The sequence below is a fragment of the Muscardinus avellanarius genome, assembly GCF_963383645.1.
Source record: "Muscardinus avellanarius genome assembly, chromosome: 11".
Lineage (NCBI taxonomy): Eukaryota > Metazoa > Chordata > Mammalia > Rodentia > Gliridae > Muscardinus > Muscardinus avellanarius.
In genome coordinates, this window is record NC_137797.1 from 94,658,747 (window position 1) to 94,675,849 (window position 17,103).

Consider the following 17,103-nt stretch of genomic DNA (forward strand, 5'->3'; position numbering starts at 1 on the left):
CTCTGAGTTGCTGAGAGCCTCACTAAGTAGCTGAGGCTGGCTTCAAACCTATGTGATCCTCCTGTCTCAGCCTCTCAAGCGCTGGGATTGCAAGCATGCTCCACCACGGCTGGCTCTAATGTATTTATTTTAAAATTAATTTTTCCAACTTTTCTCTTCTTAGGGTCAACTGATCATCCTGAAAATCCATTCTCCCAAGAAGAGACAGAAAGAAAGACCGCTTTGTAAGAAAGGATTGGGTATCCCATGAACGAGCCAGCAGAAAAACGGTTGGGGTGCAGCAGGACTCCAGAGCCAGATATAAGGCTCAGAAAAGGGCACCAACTCGATGAGACCAGGGGAGACTATCATGACAACCACCATGGAGATGTGGAGCCCATTTTAGAGGCATCTATTTGTTCTTCCCATAATAAAAAGGTAAGTTGAAGTTGAAGTTGGATGGTGAACAAAGACAAATTTTGTGGGGATGTGGCAGTGCGAGGATACTAAATATTTGTATGAGGCTATTGCTGGGTGTTGATTTGTGTTTTATTCAGAATAACCTAAAGTCCCTTTAAATGAGCTCAGTTACTTGATTTCACAAATCTTTCCACTGACAGGTAAAATCATTCTTAATCTGCTTTTTCTTGTTTTTTTTTTTTTTTTTGGTTATACCATAGAACCTTTTTAGTTCTACCATACTTTAGTCATAACATTATCAGTAATGTTTTTGGAGACAATCTAATTGCATGTTAGAAATACTTCTCAATAAATTGTTTATCTCTAGTGCATACCTTAGGGGGAGAGGGGTGGTTAGTAGAATCTTGAGAACAGAAGGTAGATCTTAGTCTTTCCTCTTACTTCCCAGAAGCCTTTAATCTGGTAACTGTGTGTAGAGAGAAAGCAAAGGCATAAATATTTGTGAACAGCATCTGGAAACTCTTTGTTAACAGACATTTTGCTCTGTGCTTTGTAACCTTTGCATTGTGTAGCATGTGTTCAGTGTTGTGCACTAGAACATTGTTTCTTGGACTAGGTTATGAAGTAATCTTAGTATCATACAGTGTTTAAAAAATTGATCATGGACTGGGGATGTCACATGTATGTGTCTCTCTTGGTTTGATCCCCAGCACCACAAACAACAACAAAACCGAACAGTAAGATGGAATGAAAATGTTGAGGTACATATATGTAGTAAACAATCTACATTTAAACTGAATTAAACTACAGTAAATTTGATGATTTTTTTAGTATTATGTAGTTATAGAGTTGATATATACATAAATACTTATAAAATTTTTTCTGTGGGTTGGGGTTAAAAAACTTTCCAAGTGGAGGTACTTTGAACAGTAGTTTCACCATCCTAAGATGTGTGCTTACTTGGTAACAGTTGTTACTGTGCTGAACTCCAGAGGATTGTCCTTTCAGGTCTTTTATAAGAATTTTACCTGTGTTTTAGTATTGTAGCCTGTTGTGGGAAGAGATGTTTAAGATTCCTTTTTTTTTGGTGTGGTACGGGGAATGGAACCCAGGGGCATTCTACCTCCAAGCTACACCCCAGCCCTATTTTTTATTATTTATTTTGAAGAAGGGTCTCACTGAGTTGCAGAGGGCCTCACTAAGTAGCCAAGGCTGTCTGCAAACTGCGATCCTCCCATCTCAGCTTCCCAAATGCTGGGATTACAAGCGTGTACCATGATGCCCGGCTCTTCTTTTGTTCATGGTAACACTTTATATAAGGCCAACCTTATATTTTTGGCTAGATCACGCTAGAGTGAAAGATTATTTTTATACTTGTTCATGCATATGCATACCAATGGTTTATGGAATATCAGGTCATTGTTAATGTTGTTAAGCTTTGATTCCATGTTGTCTCCTAGGAGTTTTAAGTTTTCAGGTCATAAAGGTGATTTCATGTGAGGTGTGAGATGAGTCTGGTTTCTTTTCCTGTTTTTTTTTTTTTTTTTTTTTTTTTGGTTTGTGATTATTTGGTTTTCCCAGTAACAGTTATCAGTTACTGTCCTTTCCCCATTGTATTGTTCTGGCCCTTGGCAAAGATGTGTGTGCTTATATCTGGGCTCTGTAGTCTCTTCCAATTTCTGTGTGTCTGTTTATGCCAGAACCATACTGCTTAAATCATTGTAGGTTTTTAATATGTTTGAAGTCAGGATGTGCGAGGCTTCCAGTTTCATTCTTCTTTCTCAAGATTGTCATGGCTATTTGTGGTCCTTTTTGGCACCATGTGAGTTTTCATTTTCTCCCCCTAAGACAAAGAAAATAAAAATGTAACAAAATAGAATAGGAAGATAGCCAGGCATGGTGGCTCACACTTGTAATCCCAGCATTTGGGAGGCTGAGACAGGAGGATCGTGGTTCGAGGACAGCGTCAGCTACTACTCAGTGAGGCCCTTTGCAACTCAGTGAGACCCTGTTTCAAAATAAAGAATAAAAAATAGGGCTGGGGGTGTAGCTCTGAGGTAGAATGCCCCTGGGTTCCATTCCCGGTACTGCAAAATAAATAAAGAATGAAAAAAAATTGAGCTGGGGGTGTAGCTCAGAGGTAGAATGCCCCTGGGTTCCATCCCCAGTACCAAAAAAAAAAAAAAAAAAAAAAAAAAAGAAAGAGAGTTAGTTGACCAAGATATTGAAGAACAGGGTTAGAAGACCTGTGCTCTAAACCTGGTATGGGGCACGTGCTTGTAATCCCGTACTTGAGAGGCTAAGCAGGCTGATTGCAGGTTTGAGCCCAGCCACATCAACTTAGACCCTGCTTCAAAAATAAAAATAATCCTAGTGTGATGGTGCACACTTTTTTTTTTTTTGTGGGTCTGGGGATGGAACCCAGGGGCATTCGACCTCCGAGCCACCCCCTTCCCTATTATTATTATTTTTTTATTCTTTTATTTTGAATACCGGGTCTCACTGAGTTGCAAAGGGCCTCACTAAGTAGCTGAGGCTGTCCACGAACCGAATGCTGGGATTACAAGCGTGTGCCACCACCCCCGGCTGATGGTGCACACTTTTAATCTCAGTACTTGGAAGGCTGAGAAAGATCACAGGTTGGGGGCCAGCCTCAGCAATCTAGCAAGACCTTCAGCAACCAGGTAAGACCTTGATTGAAAACAGAAAGAGCAGTGGTGTAGTTCAGAGGTAAAATGCCCTTGGGTTCAATTTCCTGTACCAAAAATAAATAAATACATAAATAAATAATGACTGGGGTCAGGTGGGCACAGTGGCGCACACTTGTAATCCCAGCATTCGGGAGACTGAGATTGGAGGATCACGGTTTGCAGTCAGCCTCAGCTATTTAGTGAGGTCCTTTGCAAGTCATTGAGACCCAGTTTCAAATAAAGAATTAAAAATGGGGCTGACAGTGTAGCTTGGAGGTAGAATGCCCCTGGGTTCCATCCCCAGTACCACACACACACAAAAAAAAAGGGGGGCTGTGCGTGTAGCTTGGAAATAAGAAAATAAAAAAAATAGAGCTGAGCATTGTGGCATCATACTGCCTGGCAAATTAGCACCTTTTCCATCCTACCACAGCAAATGCTTTGATGTAGTTATTGATGTAGGTATTTTGGGGCTACAAAAGAAAGAGTAAGATTTTTTTTAAGTGAAAGATATTACTTTATTCTCTCTAGATTTGTTTAGAATCTTTCTTGGATTCTGTGAACTTGTATTTGTAATTCATGCTATGCTTACATTCATGGTATTTTAAATATCTCAATGTGAATTATGAATTATAAAATAAATGACTCTAGCGCAAATACTGAGCATAGTAATTTTTAATTCTAATGATGTTTATAATTGCATATTAATTTTAAGTAGGAAAAAAGCAGATGATAAAGTAGTATTTATGTATATATTATAATTTGTAAATTCATGTACCCTGAAATTTAGAGTTATTTAAATATTTTAGTGTTACTGTGCTAGAAAAACTTACTTCTGTGTTAGTTTTTGTTGCAGAAACTAAACTGTTAGAAGGCTCAGGAGCTTAGAGCAGCACACACACGTTTCATTAGGACTGTCGTGGTCAGTGTGAGCTCTGGGTTGTTGGTCTGCTGCAGGTCAGTTCCATGTCTTAATGCTCATTGTAGGACATGGTAGATTACAAAAGTCCCAGAGACTGAGTCATATCCCACACTTGCAATTATGTGCTGCATGTTACAGCTCCTTATGTTCTGTTGGCCAAAGCAATTGTATGGCCAAATTCAAAGGCAGGTTCACAATGGTATTATATTCCTATGTAGGGGAGAAGTGAGTAAATGGGAGAATATACTCTAAAATTTGTCACAGGGCCGGGCGTGGTGGCGCACGCTTGTAATCCCCGCACTTGGGAGGCAGAGACAGGAGGATCGCGCAGGCTCGAAGCCAGCCTCGCCAGCTTAAGAGACCCTGTTTCCAAATAAAAAATATAAAATAGGTCTGGGAGTGTAGCCTGGATATAGAAGGGCTTCCAGGAACCCCAGTACCACCAAAAAAAAAAAAAAAAAATCTCCATCCCAGGATCTTCACATAGGTTTTTGTACTTCATGTAATTAATTCTCATTGCTGAATTTGTTACTGGAGAAATAGTTATGCTACAAAATACTGGTATGAAAGATAACGAGGCTCTTCTGTTTATCAAAGCTTTATTACTTTACAAAGCTTCTTAGTATATCAGCTTCTCTGAAAAAAGAGTAGTAACACTGTATATAGCTTAACCTTGTGAGTGGATATTAAGTAATGTGGGAATTCATGTGGAACTTTTTGATTTAGGTTTTTTTTTTTTGGTGGTACTGGGGTTCCTGGAAACCCTTCTACCTCCGGGCTACACTCCCAGACCTATTTTTATATTTTTTTATTTGGAAACAGGGTCTCTTAAGCCAGTGAGGCTGGCTTTGAACCTGTACCTCCCAAGCACGGGGATTACAAACATGTGCCACCATGCCTAGCCACATTTAGTATTTTTATATTTGTATCTGTTGTCATGAGTGTGTGTGTGGTATATGCGTATGTGTGTGTGTTTTATTGGAGATTAAACTCAGGGGCATTCTACATTTGAGCTACACCTTAGCTTTATTTTATTTTATTTTAATTTTATTTTTTGCTTTGTTTTGTTTTTGCAGGTCTGGGGATAGAACCCAGGGGCATTCGACCTCTAAGCTATACCCCCTGCCCTATTTTTTATTCTTTATTTTGAAACAGGGTCTTATTAAGTTGCAGAGGGCCTCATTAAGTAGCTGAGGCTATTGCAAACTGTGATCCTCTGGGCTCAGCCTCCTACATGCTGGTATTACAAGCGTGCGCTACCACGCCCGACTTTTATTTTAATTTTAAATTTATTTATTATCCATTTATTCATTTATTTATTTATTTTTGGTACTGAGCTATACCCCCAGCCCTGTTTTTTATTCTTTGTTTTCAAACAGGGTCTCACTGAGTTGCAAAGGGCCTCACTAAGTAGCTGAACTGCGATCCTCTTGTCTCAGCCTCCCAAATGCTGGGATTACAAGCCTGTGTCACCACACGCAGATGATAGTCATGGTTCTTGATGCATGGCACAGATGCAGAAGTGAAGACACAGGGAGTAATGATATGGAAAAATAGTTTTAAAGCTATTTTTAGATAATGTGGTAAAGGAAGGCCTTTCTAAGGAGGAGTGAAGATTGGGCTGAGACCCTAAAGTTAAGGAATCTACCTTGCCAAGGCCAGAGAGAAGAGTATTTTCAGGTAGAAGAAACAAGCTATAGTGCAAAGGTAGGAATGAAATTTTTTTCTTCTTCTCATTCCGTCTTCTCATTTTCTGTGTATTGCCCTTCTCTATTTTTAATTTTTTGAGGTACTGGAGATGGAACACAGGGGCATTCTACCTCCAAGCTACAACCCCAGCCCTATTTTTTATTCTTTTTCTTTTTTTTTTTTTTTGGGTGGTACTGGGGTTCCTGGAAGCCCTTCTACCTCCGGGCTACACTCCCAGACCTATTTTTACATTTTTATTTTGGAAACAGGGTCTCCTAAACCAGCGCGCGCAGCTGGCTTCGAACCTGCGCGATCCTCCTGTCTCTGCCTCCCAAGCGCGGGGATTACAAGCGTGCGCCACCACGCCCGGCTTTATTCTTTATTTTGAAACAGGGTTTCACTAAGTAGCTGAGGCTGTCCGCAAACCAGATCCTCCTGTCTCAGCCTCCTCTCAGCTGCTGGAATTACAAGTATGCGCCACCACACCCAGCCTAATTATCTTAATATTTATTAAACTGTATTATTGTATTTTACTAAGTTGGATGCTATCACACCCAGCTTTATTTTTTATTTTGAGACAGGGTCTAAGTTGCTCAGGTCTCAGCCTTCCATGTTGCTGGAGTTACAGGCATATGCCATTACGCCTGGCCTAATACTTCTTTTACTGGTGGTAGTAGGGATTGAATCCAGGGAGGGGCATTCTACCTTGGAGTTACATCCCCTGCCCTTAGGTTTTTTTAAAAATAGAATCACACTAACTTTCAGTGCCCTCACCTCTGGGACTAAAGGTGTGCACCACCATGCCTCATCTGAGTTATGTTTAGTAGTTCACAGTTTACTCCGTCTCCTGCATCAGAGTCCTGTTAACTGATTTTCGGATGGTTGTTGTGCTGTGTATTTTTCTTCACTATCAGAGTAGAAAAGATCCTAAAGATACTTAAATTTAAGAGATGCATGCATGAATTTATTTTTTCTACTGGTGGTTTAGTTTCTTTACCATGTGCTGGCACTTCGAGCATGCAAAATTAAGACATAGTTTCTGCCCTTAAGCAGCTTATGGTTTTAGAGTTAGTTAGAAGAAGTGAGTAAAGGACATTCTAGGCAACGAGAAGAGAAGTGTAAAGACTAAGAAGCAAGAGATGTTTTGATTTTTTTTTTTTTAAGGGAATAGTAGCTAACATTTATTAAGTATATAGTGGCATATTCTCTTTATTTTTCTGATCCTAGAAAGTGTTCTGGATTGAAGGGCCAAGAGCACATCAGAGGGAGGATGTAATAAGTAAGCCTTGTTAGCTAGGATCTAAAATTTGAAACTTTAGGCTTTTGGTCTGTGTTCTCCCATCGTCCAAGATTGCTTTTGAAATGTGTGTTGGTTGCAGTGAGTAGGCCATTGCCTCTAGGCCTCTGACCCCAAAGCCTGTGCTTTTTAATCTGTATTAAAGTTTATAGTTAAGAAGCATTCTTTTTAACCTTTAGACAAAAATATAAGAGGCATTTCAATCTAGGTTGCCTTGATCTTCACTGTGTGGCTCCCCTCCCCCACCTCTGCATTTCAAGGTATCAGGTCGAGTAAAGAGATCAGCCTTCATTGTTGTCCTACTTTCCTCTGCTCCAGATTCTTCTTCATAAATTGGGGGATTAGGAGCTAAATTTTATTTATTCAGCCTAGTACTTTGTTGAAATGGTTTGCTTTAATCAAACTCAATAATGTCACTTTATTTTAGTTTATCATTAGAAGCAAATTTGTGAATAGCCTCTTGTTTTGTCAGTCATATTAATTTTATTTTCATTGGGAAGTCTACTTAGGAAATTTATTTAACATTAGAGATAGTTTTCATGTCCAATTAAAAAACTGGACAACTCCATCAAGCTTTGGTAAAGATAACTAGTGAATGTACCCAAAGAGTATATTTTTTTAAGCAGGACAGAAGGTTGTATGGATTAAATATTGTACTTATCCTATTGGAAAATAATGAGTATACATCAATCCGTAGCTTATTCTTCAAATATCATTTTTGTGAACACTTTAATTTTTTCCAGCCCGTGTTTATGTTTGTATTTGCTAGCTATATCAGCTTTCTCCTTCCCTCTCTCCCTCCCTCCCTTCCTTCTTTCCTTCCTTTTACTGGGAATGGAACCCAGGGCCATTCTACCTCTCACTAAGGCCTCACTAAGAAGTAGCAGAGGAACCAGAGTGGTGGCTCATGCTTGTAATCCCAGCATTCGGGAAGCTGAGACCGGAGGATCTCTGGCTGGCCCCAGCTACTTAGTTAGGCTCTTTGCAACTCAGTGAGACCCTATTTCAAAATAAAGAATAAAAAATAGGGCTGAGGGTGCAGCTCCGAGGTAGAATGCCATCTCTAGTACTGCCAAAAAAAAAAAAAAAAAAAAAAATAGAGGTCTCTTCGAACTGTAATCCTCCTGTCTCAGCCTCCCAAATGCTGGGATTAAAAGTGTATGCCACAATGCCTGGCTCTATATCGGCTTTCTAATGTTCTTGCTACTTATTTTCAATATCTGAAATTAAGGCTGGTTTCAACCTCTCAACATTCCATAAAGATCATGAAAATTACCTGTTGATGAAACCAAGCCAAGTTTATTATGTACTGCGGTAAGGGTGTAAGCAGTGTTTTACAAGAATCCTATCAATATTTAAGAAAGGAGAGGCCAAAGATGAATATTTATAGGGTCTCAAGGTCTGAATTCAAGTGTTTTAAGATAGATCTTTCAAGCTGGGCATGGTGATGCCAGTACTTGAGAGGCCGAGACAGTAGGATCATAGGTTTAAGGGAAGCCTAAGCACCTTAGCAAGACCCTGCTTCAAATTAAAAGAAAATGAGAAGGGCTAGGGGTGTAGTCAGAGGTAGAATGCCCCCTGGGTTCAATCTCAAAAATAAATAAGTAAATAAATAAAAATAAAGAGGAGAAGATAGGCCTTTCAATATGAAGGTCTCATAGTGAATGGGCAAAGATTGTGATATGATAGTTTAGGATTCTTGGATCAAGTATAGTCCTTTTTTTTTTTTTTTTCCATACTGGGGATTGAACCCAATCATGCTCTACTGCTGAACTACATCTCCAGCCCTTCTTTTCTTAATTTTTTATTTTTATTATTTGCGGTACTGGGGATTGAACTCAGGGGTATTCCACATATGAGCTGTACCCCTAGCGCTACTTTTTATTCTTTATTTTGAAACAGGGTCTCACTGAGTTAGCTGAGGCTGGCGTAAACCTGTGATTCTCCTGTTCCAGCCTCCTAAGTACTGGGATTACAAGCCTGTTTCACCACACCCAGCTATTTATCTTATTTTTAAGTATCTTTTTGGGGAGGGGCTGGGGATTGAATCCAGGGGAGTACTACTTTCAAGTTATACCCCCACCTCTTATTATTCTTTTGTTTTGAAACAAGGTGTAAGTTTCCGAGGGCTTCGCTAAGTTGCTGAGTTTGTCCTGGAACCTGTGACCCTCCTGTCACCGCCTCCTAAGTATTAGAATTCCAGCTGTGTGCCACCATGCCCAGCTCATCTTATTTTTAATCAATTTAATATGTATTAAACTGTATTACTATATTGAACTGAGTTGGGCCTAAATAGATTAATACTCAATAGATTTGCAAAGACTTTTCATATTATGGCTTTTATCTTTATCACTGATTTTTTTTTGTCTTTCCAGAAGTAAAACATACTCTAAGAAATTTTTATTTTAGTTTATACTTTGGATGGGTTGTTGGGTGGTATGTTATTGTATGTGAAATACAAGTTTTCTCTAACATTGTCTTCTCACAAATGGACTTCATTGAATCTTACAGAGAAAAAATATTTAAAAATATGTTCAAGCCTGGTGTGGCGGCACATGCTTGTTATCCTAGTACTTGAGAGGCTGAGACGGGAGGATTGCAGATTGCAGCCATAGCAATTTAGCAAGAACATGTTTCAAAATAAAAATAAAATAGGGCTAGGGGTTTAGTTGTAGCTCAGAGAGAGAATGTCCCTGGGTTCAATCCTTAGCACCACAATAAATAAATATCTTTGTACTCACTTCAAAGCATTGACTTATTCAAATTAAGTGTAGTGGTTCATTCGTAGAAAGCACTGGAGAATTAAATTTTATGCCTTCGCAGGACATGGTAGTGCATGCTTGTAATCCCCGATTGCACAGGTTCAAAGCCAGCCTCAGTTACTTAGTGAGGCTCTTAGCAACTTAACGAGACCCTGTTTCCAAATAAAAATATAAAATAGGTCTGGGAGTGTAGACCAGAGGTAGAAGGCCCCTGGGTTCCATCCCTAATACCACACACACACAAAAAAAAACCTTCGTTTCTAGGCTGCTTCAGTTTTGATTGTTTAATTGTGTAATCTTTTCTATTGACCTCTTTCTCTTCCTGATTTGTTTGGCAAAGGTGTGCTAAGAGGTGTGACATCAGAAGTAAACCATAGTACGTATTTAACATTTTTATGTGATCATCTTAATATAGGGACTATTTGTTGAGATACTTGGATACTGTGGTTTAGTGGCCGCTGCATGGTACATTTTTTGGAGTTAAGATTGAAAGAAAAAGCTGGGTGTAGTGGCGCACGCTTGTAATCCCAGCATTCAGGAGGCTGAGACCAGAGGATCGCAGTTCACGGACAGCCTCAGCTACTTAGTGAGTCCCTGTGCAACTCAGTGAGACCTGGTTTCAAAATAAAGAATAAAAAATAGGGCAGGGGGTGTAGCTTGGAGGTTGAATGCCCCTGGGTTTCATCCCCAGACCCGCAAAAAAAAAAAAGAAAAAAAAAGATTGAAAGAGATTATTGTAAAGACAGAACCTACCATGGGCTTTTCAAACCTGCAATACCTGTGTATTGTAGGAAAAATATTTTTTATTCTGTGACCTAACCAATTAGCCAGTGTTTAATTCTACCATCTTATTCTTTCTTATTACCCTCTTAACACAGGGAACTGCATTTATCACACCCTTACCTTGTGGACCCCTAATTAGCAATTCTGTAGTGTTTGAACACATTCAGTTTGCTAATAATAGTCTAGGAGCTTAAGTATTAATTCTTGAGGATAAGTTTATAAATGTTTCATTATAGGGTGAGAATTGGGGGTGATACTTGAGTAAATCAGTAGTTATTCATGCTTCTAAAAGAAACTTTTATAAAAATTCTGAAATCTTACTGACATGTTGGAATATATTAAATTACTTTAGTGAAACATGTCTGACCACTAGTTTTATTTTTTGCCTCATTGTACACACTGGATGGCTAGAGATGGAATTATTGATGACATTTATTAATAAAAGTACTGAAGTAGTTAAAATCCTAGAAATGTGAAATTCTTGGTCTTCATATAGGATGTCATTCTCTTGAAATTAGCTTTTTTAGAAGTACTGTTTTGAATAGAAATGGCAGTTGTAAAAGATGAAAAGAGAACATGCATATAAGACAGCATGTGCTTTGCTAAGTTCCAGCATGCATGAGTTTCAGTTACTGTAGTTTGGTTTAACAACATTTCAAATTTCAGTTGCCATGGTGTAATTACTGTGTTGCATAAAAGTATAAAAATTTTCCCTTGGCTTTTTTTTTCCCTCCCCCAGCACTGGGGATGGAACCCAGGGGCGCTGTACCTCCGAGCTATACCCCCAGCCCCCATATTTTTATTTGGAAACAGGGTCTCTTAAGCCAGCAAGGCTGGGTTCGAGCCTGCACGGTCCTCCTGTCTCTGCCTCCCAAGAGTGGGGATTACAAGCGTGCGCCACCATGCCCGGCTAGTCCTTATTTTTTGAAACAGGGTCTCAATGAGTCCTGAAGGGTCTCGCTGGGTGTTGAGGCTGGTTTTGAACCTGAGATCCTCCTGTTTCCATCTCCTGAATGTTAGTATTATTAGCATGCGCCACTATGCCTGGCCCCTTCCCTTGGCTTTTTAGTCTGCAGGTTGCTATGCAAATAGCAGATGTGCATCCAGATCAGGTACCAATCTTGTCACTTCTTTCAAAGTCTGTAATTGATTTACTGATTACTGCACATCTGATCACTTAGCTGATGCACAGACAACAAAATGTATAGTTGTTTTCCTTCCCTGTCTCCTGGTAATAGACTACTGACTTACAAAAGCAGATAGTCAGAGGAGGGAATTGGCCAACAAAGTAAAAGCGAAACAGAGAAGTGGAAATGCTAACACTGGAGGGAGAGTGGAAATGGAAGTGCAGAAGAACTAGCTCTGTGAGGATGTGACTTGGCCACTGTCAGGGGATTCCAGAAATGTAGACAGGAGGAACTAGTGCAGGCAAGATGACCAACAAAGTGAGTGACCTGTGTGCTGGGCAAAGTCACATTACAGAAACTCAGAAATATTTTTGTACCAGTATTGGGAATGGCTTGGGAAGATTTTTTTTTTAAACTTTTTATTGGTGCATTATGTTCATACATCATATTGGGGTAATGCTTGGGAAGATTTGAGAAAGCTCTGATTATTAATAGATATATTTCAAAATAATTATGTCAAAATGGCAGATCTGGGGAAAGGAAGACTTGGTCTTGGTTTCGGTCAGGAAGCAAACAGCTATTGAAACTTAGATTGACTTAGCTAAAAGTAATTAGCAAGTCCATAGGAGAGGGGAGCTAGGACTTCCTCTTTCTAAAGACAGAGCTACATAATAATCTAGCTAGGATGGGAGGAGGGGATTGACCTTTGTGAAAGACACCTTGCGGGTGGGAGAGGTACCTTACAGGGTAAGGGGAGGAACCTTACAGGGTTCATGGGTATAAAAGGTCTGGTCTATGTGTTGTATCTTTGGTGGTGGGACATTCAGTTGGAACCCCCCCATGAATGGCATGGGGCTGTAACTATCTTCTGTATTCTATCTTTTTAATAAACTTCTTTAAATCTTCAGCAAGAGTCTAAGCTAATGTGTATTTATCCTTAGCTCAGGACAAGAACCCACGGTTTTCCTGTTTTTCTGTTTTTTGGGTTTTGTTGTGGTTTGAGGGAAATTGTGTCTGGGACCCTAACAGGGGTCCCCGGGGACAGTTTCCCCAAAACCATAACTTTCCCAAACCATAACAATTTTGTGACTCAAAAGTGCAATAATAAGATGACCCCAGCTGGGCATGGTGGCGCACGCTTGTAATCCAGCATTTGGGAGCCCGACACAGGAGGATTGCCTTTCATGGACAGCCTCAGCTACTTACTGAGACCCTTTGCAATTCAGTGAGACCTTGTTCCATCCCCAGTACCACTAGCAATAATAATAATAATTTAAAAATAAAAATAGCTGGGCGTGGTGGCACACGCTTGTAATCCCCGCGCTTGGGAGGCAGAGACAGGAGGATCGCGCAGGTTTGAAGCCAGCCGCGTGCGCGCTGGCTTAGGAGATCCTGTTTCCAAATATAAAATGTAAAAAGAGGTCTGGGAGTGTAGCCCGGAGGTAGAAGGGCTTCCAGGAACCCCAGCACCACCAAAAAAATAAATAAATAAATAAATAAATAAATAAAAATAAAAATAAAGAATAAAAAATAGGGCTGGGGGTATAGCTCAGAGGTAGAAAATGCCCCTGGGTTTGACCCTCAGTACCGCAGAAAACATATATATATATTCTCCAATAAACTATCCTCTGTCTTTGCTGACCTAAGACTTAACCTATCTCTCCTTCAGTGCCTACTTACATGCAAAAGAACATGAATGAGTAGCAAAAAAAAAAAAGTTGTCTAAGCAGCCAAATTAAAAAAAAAAAGAATGTGTGATTCCATTATCTTAAGTTCAGAAACAAGCTGAGCCAGGTGTGGTGATGCACACTTGTAATCCCAGTACTTGGGAGGCTGAGACAGGAGGATTGTGGTTCACAGCCAGCCTCGGCTACTTAGTGAGGCCCTTTGCAACCTAGTGAGACCATGTTTCAAAATAAAGAATAAAAAATAGGGCTGGGGGTGTAGCTCAAGGTAGAATGTCCATGAGATAAATCCTCAGTACCACAAAAGAGAGGGGGAGAGAGAGAGAGAGAGAGGGAGGGAGGGAGAGAGAGAGGGAGGGAGGGAGGGAGGGAGAGAGAGAAAGGGAAAGAGAGAGAGAGAGAGAGAGAGAGAGAGAGAGAGAGAGAGAGAGAGGGGAAAAAAAAACACAGAAACAGAAACAAGTCGGACAAATCTGCTGTGATAAGACTGTGATAAGAATGAGAACAGTGATTATGAAGTGGAAGTAAATTATTAACTGATAAAGTAATTAGAAATGTTTCTGAATCTTATTAGGCCAGAGTTAAATGGTCTAGTAAGTGCTTACTAGACCAGAGCTAAATGGTTAGCATTCACTCAGAATATTCACACACCTAGAAAATACCAGTCCTAAGTTCACCCCATGTTCATGTGTGTGGTTCTAAAGTTCACTCTACTGCATTCACACTGTGGGTTTTTTGTTTTTTTAGTGGCACTGGGATGGAACCCAGGGGCTTTCTACCTCCAGGATACACTCCCAGATCTATTTGGAAACAGGGTCTCACTAAGTTGCTGAGAGCCTCACTAAGTAGCTGAGGCTGGCTTCGAACCTGCTCAATCCTCCTGTCTCAGCCTCTGGCGTACTGGGATTATAATCATGCACCACCATGCCCTGACACACTGATTTTGAGTTATGAAACTGCCCAATTTGTGGGCAGAAGGGTAACTGATATTTGGCCCACAGACCAAAACAAACATAAGCAGCCCTTGCTTGGCGCGATAGTAGGAGATAGTTAAAAAGGCTATGTAAGCCAGGTGTGGTGGCACACATCTGTAATCCCAGTACTTGGGAGACTGAGACAGGAGGATCACAGGCATGAAGTGAGCCTCTACAACTTAGCTCTCAGAAACTTAGTGAAACCTTCTCTCCAAATAAAATATAAAATAGGTTTGGGAGTCTAGCCCAAAGGTAGAAAGCCCCTGGGTTCCACAACCAGTACCACAAAAAAGTAAATAAAAATAGGGCTGAAGGTATAGCTCAGAGGTAGAACCTCCCCCCATTCAGTCCCCAGCACCACAAAAACATAAACACACACATAATAGTCACTAGTATTTATTAGTAGGCTATAAAAATTCATTAGTAGTTTTGAATAATGATTGCCTTCTCACATAGCTTATGATTCTAAGTGAGTACTTTTTCTACGTTAGCAAACTGTCATACTCTTCTAGTTTGGGGTCTTTTTTTTTTCCATACTGGGGATGGAACCCAGGGGTATTCTACCTCCAAGCTACACCCCCAGCCCTATTTTTTAGTCTTTTTTTTTTAATTTATTTTTATTGGTGCATTGTAATCATATATCACATTGGAATATAAGACTTGAGAGGATATACAACCACACATCATCCAATTAGCCCTCATCCAGTCCCTATCCCATTCCCTCCCCCTCCCTGATCCCATGCTTGTTTGGTGATTAACTTTGATACATATGTTTATGTACCTCCTGCTTTTTAAAGAGGCTCCATCCTCCCCTATTCCATACCCTCTGATTGGTCACCTTAATTACTTCACTATAGGACCCTTTCTATAGCTCGACCACTTCCTTTTGCCCCTTTCCTCCTAGTTATTGCTGATTAGGGGAAGCATCTGGTTTTAATTTTCTGCGATATTTCTCTGTGCATGCCGCGTTGCAAATACCGATCCCACTCTTGACGGCCCCAGTTGTGGCCTGGCTACCCGGTGGACTGATCCAGACCTCGCTGGCTCAAGCAGCGGCCTTGCCTCATTGGAGGCCCCGGTTCTGGTCTCGCTTGCCCTGACACTGGCCTAACCCCTCAGCTGGCTCCTATCCTGGCCTCAGAAGCCCCAGCACCGGCCTTCCTCACAGCAGGCTCCGATGTTAGCCGATGGCCCCGGCATCGGCCTAACCCCTTGGCAGGCTCCAATCCAGGCCTCGGAGTAGCGGCCTTGCCTCACGGAAGGCTCCGAGGCCCTGGCACCGGCCTAACCTCTCAGCAGGCTCCAATCCTGTCCTCAGAGGCCCCAGCATCAGCCTTGCCTCACGGCATGCTCCGATCCCGGCCTCACTGGCCCCAGCACCGGCCTAACCCCTCAGCAGGCTTCGATCCTGGCCTCGGAGGCCCCAGCACCGGCCTTGCCTCGCGGCAGGCTCCGTCCCGGCCACGCTGGCCCTGGCACCGGCCTGACCCCTCGGCAGGCTCTGATCCCGGCCTTGGAGGCCCCAGCACCGGCCTTGCCTCACGGCATGCTCCGATCCCGGCCTCACTGGCCCCAGCACTGGCCTAACCCCTCAGCAGGCTTCGATCCCGGCCTCGGAGGCCCCAGCACCGGCCTTGCCTCACGGCAGGCTCCGATCCCAGCCTTGCTGGCCCCAGCACCGGCCTAACCCCTCGGCAGGCTCCGATACCGGCCTCAGAGGCCTCAATAGCGGCCTTGCCTCATGGAAGGCTCCGATGCCGGCCAGTGGTCCCGGCACCGGCCAAACCCCTCAGTAGGCTCTGATCCCGGCCTCGGAGGCCCCCGCACCAGCCTTGCCTCGCGGCAGGCTTTGATCCCTGCCTCGCTGGCCCCAGCACCGGCCTAACCCCTCGGCAGGCTCTGATCCCGGCCTTGGAGGCCTCAATAATGGCCTTGCATCACGGAAGGCTCCGATGCCGGCCATTGGTTCCGGCACTGGCCTAACCCCTCGGCAGGCTCCGATCCCGGCCTCGGAGGCCCCAGCACTGGCCTTGCCTCATGGCAGGCTCCAATCCCAGCTTTGCTGTGTCCGTCACCGGCCTCACCCCTCGGCAGGCTCCAATCCAAGCACCCTCTTTGCCCAACCAATTGTCCCACGTTCTCGAGGGTGCGTGGTGGTACATTCTGCCTCTGGGGTTATTATTTCAAAGGTTTCAGGTGTAATGCATCAGATCTCTGCCTCCCCTGAGTACTGGCCACTGCCATTGCCACTGCCTCCACCATTTTAAATCTTTCCCAAGCTCTTTTTCCACTCTGAATGTTGTCTAGTCTTCCTAAGCATGCGCGACGGTAGCATTCAACCTTTGGTGTAATTTCTCCAAAAAAATAAAAAATAAAAATAAGGTTGGTAGTCTCCAGTTTCTGTTTCTCCTGAATACAAGTCTCCACTGCCAGTGCAGAGACTGCTTTCAGCACCGCCTTTCTCCTTGATCTCCGCTAAAGTCTCTCTCCTTAAAGGTGATGTCCAAGATTCTTAACAGTGTAGAGAAGAAGCAGTCCTCCTTAGCGGGGAATTTTTCCAATAATTCCAGTTCATTTGGATAAGTTTTGTTTGTATCTCTAGTATCCTGGCATCCGCCACCTCCTAGACCCCTCTCCGATATTTTCCTCTTTTCTTTTTCTTTTCTTTTTATACAGGGTCCTTCCGGGTGGAGAGGGGTTCGCCTAGAGGTGCCCTGCCTGCGCCTGCCCACCCGCCTAGGGTCGGGGCCAGGGGGCCCCTTAGTCTTTGTTTTG

General features: G+C 42.2%; 1 protein-coding gene across 2 annotated transcripts in view; it reads left to right on the forward strand.

The window, feature by feature from the left end:
* Positions 1–246: 246 nt before the first annotated feature.
* Positions 247–17,103, forward strand: part of ADIPOR2 (adiponectin receptor 2) — a gene marked incomplete at both ends in the record, with an annotated part of 40,178 nt that continues 23,321 nt past the window's right edge. For both annotated transcript variants that reach the window (XM_080706603.1, XM_080706604.1), the window contains one exon: positions 247–417. In XM_080706603.1, the coding sequence (XP_080562729.1) occupies positions 247–417 (171 nt within the window). The remainder of the gene's footprint in view (positions 418–17,103) is intronic.